General features: G+C 32.3%; 1 protein-coding gene across 1 annotated transcript; it reads left to right on the top strand.

Moving 5' to 3' along the window:
* The first annotated feature begins 2286 nt into the window (after positions 1-2286).
* On the top strand, positions 2287-3940 carry LOC109808994 (zeatin O-glucosyltransferase). Its single transcript, XM_020372203.3, is given in 2 exon segments — positions 2287-2644; positions 2647-3940. Coding segments are annotated over 2 exon segments (1377 nt in total). The 5' UTR covers positions 2287-2301; the 3' UTR covers positions 3681-3940.
* The last annotated feature ends 917 nt before the right edge of the window (positions 3941-4857 follow it).

Below are 4857 nucleotides of genomic sequence, written 5' to 3'. Positions count from 1 at the left end.
TCAGGTGCAGCGAAAGATTCCCAAACCAAAGAACACCATTCCAAAAAATATATTTTAGCGGTATAAATAATTTTAAGGGAAAAGATAAGTGAATTGTTGTGTATCTGTATATTTTTTTCTCACATACCAATTTTAGACACCTGATTTCATCTGGGACACACAAACAAAGAAATAGACTTTCAACATGAAAAAGGAGCTCCCAAATGCCCGAAGACAGTACTAGAGAAGGCCAACAAGACACCCAAGGATCCAAAAAAATAAGTACCAGAATTAATAGCCTGAAACAGGCCGTTCCAAGCTTAAAACAAGGCTTGTAACCCTAGGTCAGAATGCCCCGTTCTGACCTAGTCTGTTATGGGTAAAATTCAAATTCGGAATGGGTCATTTTGTTTTGGGAACGGACCATTCCAGATTCAAATTTTATACATAATAGAAAAGTCCAGAACAGCCCGTTTCAGAATCAAAACGACCTGTTCTGGTGGATTTTTGTGCCTATAAATAGTAGGCTCACGCACATTACTCGGGACCAAAACTTTTTAGATCTAATTAGTCTCTCTAAAATCTAGTACTCTTCATCCTCTCTTTCATTGTATTTCTTGAGATTTGATGAGGCATCATGAAGTGTGAAAGGTAGCCAAAAAACACCTTAAATTTGTTGCATTCAGAAGTATCTATAAAAGCTCATTTTAAGAGGTATCTTTCTCTACCATCTATTTTTCTATCATCAACAAAATCAATCATGTAGATGTTTCAAGGCAAATCATGTAAATATGTAAATAGTTGTTAATAAAAGGGAACCTAATATTTGAATTATTGTTTGCAATCGCGCTAGTTTCACCATAGGTACCGATTCAGGGCATAGTAGGATGCCTAACACCTTCTCTACACGTAATTGACCCTTGAATCCAATTTTAGTTGTAAAGGCCATTTTGGCATTTTAAAACTCTTTTCTTCTTTTTTTGATGTTTTGAGTAAAATATCGGTGGCGACTCCATGAACTCTTTTGAAAATCATTAGTTAGGGATTAGTTTGGTATCCGAGTATTCCTTAATTGATGGGATTTTCAAAAGGAGAAATATAAACCATCTGTGGCTAAGATCATAATTTTTTGGGTTTCGACACCAATGTATATATATAGGCACAATATTAAAAACTTTTGCAAGATAAAGTAAACGTGCACCAAATTTTACTCATTTCCAAGAAACAACCAAAAGCCGAGGGATGAAAGAGAGTACAATATGAACTTGGTCATTATTAATCCATTGAAAAGATATAGACTTAGTCAAATTAAGATATTAAAAATAAAAAATAATTAAATGAAATATTTATTTTAAATTTTAAATTATAAGATAATTTTTCAATATAAAATCCTTACAGAAGGACCTTCTTTTCTTATATATATATATATATATATATATATATAGTAGTGATGAGTACGGTAATTTTGAGTCTTATAGTACATTTCTCTCTTAAAATACGTCAATATGTTAAACCGTTCAAGTGTAACAAAGGATTCCCAAATCAAAGAACACCACTCCAAAAAATATATTTTAGTGGTAGAAATAATTTTAAAGGAGAAAGATAAGTGAATTGTTATGTATATGTATATTTTTTTCTCACGTACCGATGTACATATAAGCACAATGTTATAAACTTGGCTTAAATATGTTTTTAGTCCCTCAAATTTAAGGTAAATCTATTTTTGGTCCCTCAAATTTAAAATTATTGTTTTTAGTCCCTGTAATTTTAAAAAATCTTATTTTAGTCCTTATATATTCAAATTTTGTTAAGAAATTTATCAAACATTATTGCATAAAATTTACCTATTGGTGTCTTTATTAGTGAAAATATCACATTTAATCCGATTGATATTGTATAACTGTCTTAATTAGTCACTTTCAAATATGTTATTGGTGACCTAAGAGACTAAAATAAGATTTTTAAAAATTACCGAGACTAAAAACAACAATTTTAAATTTGAGGGACCAAAAACAAATTTATCTTAAATTTGAGGGACTAAACCATATTTAAGCCTAAAAACTTTCATGCAAGATAAAGTAAACATGCACCAAATTTTACTCATTTCCGAAAAACAACCAAAAGCCAACGGATAAAAGAGAGTACAATATAAACTTGATGATTATTAATATATTGAAAGGATAGAGACTTAGTCAAATTAAAATATTAAAAATAAAAAAATATTGAAATATTTAATTTAAAATTTAAATTATAAAATAATTTCTCAATATAAAATCCTTACATCGTACCGTAATAAAGTAGTAACAGATTATACTCCTTCCCATGGCTTCTATCGGGAAAAATCTTATCCATGAAACCCAAGTGGTGGTGGTTATGATACCTTTCTCTGCACAAGGCCATCTCAACCCGCTTATGCACTTTGCACGTCAAATCTTGTTACACAACATACCAGTCCATTATGTTAGCACAGTCACACATATTCGCCAGGCCACACTTAGATACAACAATTCCACTTCAAACATTCATTTCCATGCCTTTGAAGTTCCACACTTTGTTTCCCCTCCTCCAAACCCAGAAGAAAATCACCCATCGCATCTACTTCCATCCTTTGAGGCCACCTCACATCTTCGTGAGCCTGTTAGGGAGCTTCTTCAGTCCCTCTCATCTCAAGCCAAAAGGTCATAGTCATCCATGACTCTGTCATGGCCTCAGTGGCACAAGATGCCACAAACATGCCCAATGTTGAGAACTACACTTTTCACAGCACATGTGCCTTTACCACCTTCGTTTATTTCTGGGAGAAAATGGGAAGGCCTTCATTTGAAGGATTGCATGTCCCAGAACTTCCTTCTTCCGAAGGATGCTTCCCAACCCAATTCTTGGATTTCTTGATTGCACAAAGTGAATTTCTCAAATTCAGTGATGGACACATCTTCAACACAAGCAGGGAAATTGACGGTGTTTACCTTGAGTTGATGAAGGGTGTGACTGGTGGCAAGAAAATTTGGGCACTGGGACCGTTCAACCCTTTAACCGTTGAGAAGAAGGGTTCAAAAGGAAGAAGGCACTCATGCATGGAGTGGCTTGATAAACAAGAGCCAAAGTCAGTCATATATGTGTCTTTTGGGACTACAACAACTTTGAAAGCGGAACAAATCGAACAGATTGCAACTGGGTTGGAACAAAGCAAGCAGAAGTTCATTTGGGTGCTTAGAGATGCTGACAAAGGAGACATCTTTGATGCAAATGAAGCAAAAGGGCATGATCCTTCAAATGGGTTTGAGGAGAGATTTGAAGGAATAGGGCTTGTTGTGAGGGATTGGGTGCCCCAATTGGAAATTCTGAACCACCCTTCAACAGCGGGGTTTATGAGTCATTGTGGATGGAACTCATGCTTAGAGAGCATAACCATGGGGGTGCCAATAGCAGCATGGCCTATGCACTCTGACCAGCCACGAAACTCAGTTTTCATGACACAGGTGCTCAAGGTTGGTTTAGTTGTGAAGGATTGGGCCAAGAGGGATGTGTTGGTTACTGCTTCGGTTGTTGAGAATGCTGTGAGAAGGTTGATGGAAACAAAGGAAGGTGATGAGATGCGAGAGAGAGCATTGAGGCTTAAAAATGCCATCCACAGGTCCATGGATGAAGGTGGAGCTTCTCGCATGGAAATGGAATCTTTCATTGCTCATATCACTAAGTAGTCTTATGGATTAATATTAGTTTGTGGTTCCTTTTTGAATAAGACAGAATTTGAATTCATGAATAAGTTAATGCGCAGAATAGGATTGGCATGAAAATATACACATTTCTGTTTCTTGGAACTTAATTTGGTTAAGTTTCTGAGAAAAATATGTATACTTAGCCTTTCCGCAAAGTTCTTATCTAGATATTTCAGAACAATCTTTGATATGAATAATTGTGTTACGTGCAAATCAAAGTTATGGATATGTCTTATATGCAATTATCTATAGTCTGTTCTATTAATCATTGCATTCTACTTTACTTCTAGATTAACTTTTCCTTCAAAGATAAATATATTTAATTTATAACATTGTATTGATTCAGGGATGGATTTATGTTTATGTTAATGTTAGTGGAGATAAATATCTTTAATTTATAACGGTATTATTAATGCTAGTAGAGGATTTGTCTCCACTAAAATTCTTCTCATTCTTTTTTATATAAAATATTAATTGTTTTATAAAATATATTATTAATTATATTTAATTATTTTATTATATCTAATATAATAAAATATTATCGTAACTGAAATCATGACGGAATGGTACAAATATATTTTAATAGAGTCGTTACCAATAATTTATTTTAAGGAAAAAGCATTAACAAAAACTCTTTTAAAAATAATCTGTAAAATCAAAATTGGGTTCGGAAGTTAATTACGTGTAGTAAAGGTATTAGTACCCTACGACGTCTGTAAAAAAACAGTACCTTTAATTAATAACGCAAAATTATATAAATTCATAAATATTTATTTTACTCCTCAGAAATGTATATATATTTTTTTAAAATGTGAGAGATGCTTCTTTTGTATTTTTATTCTAAAAAAAATTATAAGGATTTGAGTTAGCAAATGGCTAATCAATAACCCTTGCAATAACATTAAAGATAGAATTACTATTCAATTAATGTTATTGATATTTATTCGTTGATATTACATTAAAATAAAAACTTTCATATTTGTACATTTTTATTTTATTTAAAAAAAACTTACACAAGAATTAAGTTAGCAAATGGTTAATCAATAAACCCTTACAATAACATTAAAGATAGAATTGTTATTCAATTAATGTTATTAATAACCATTTTTGTTTTCATAAAATGATAATTTTTAATTCACCTTGTGCATAAAACCTTAGA

The sequence above is a fragment of the Cajanus cajan genome, chromosome 7 (genome assembly GCF_000230855.2).
Source record: "Cajanus cajan strain Asha chromosome 7, NIPB_CcT2T_4, whole genome shotgun sequence".
Classification (NCBI taxonomy): Eukaryota; Viridiplantae; Streptophyta; class Magnoliopsida; order Fabales; family Fabaceae; genus Cajanus; species Cajanus cajan.
The sequence above is the reverse complement of the archived record's forward strand: the minus strand, read 5'-3'. Positions and strand labels throughout refer to the sequence as shown.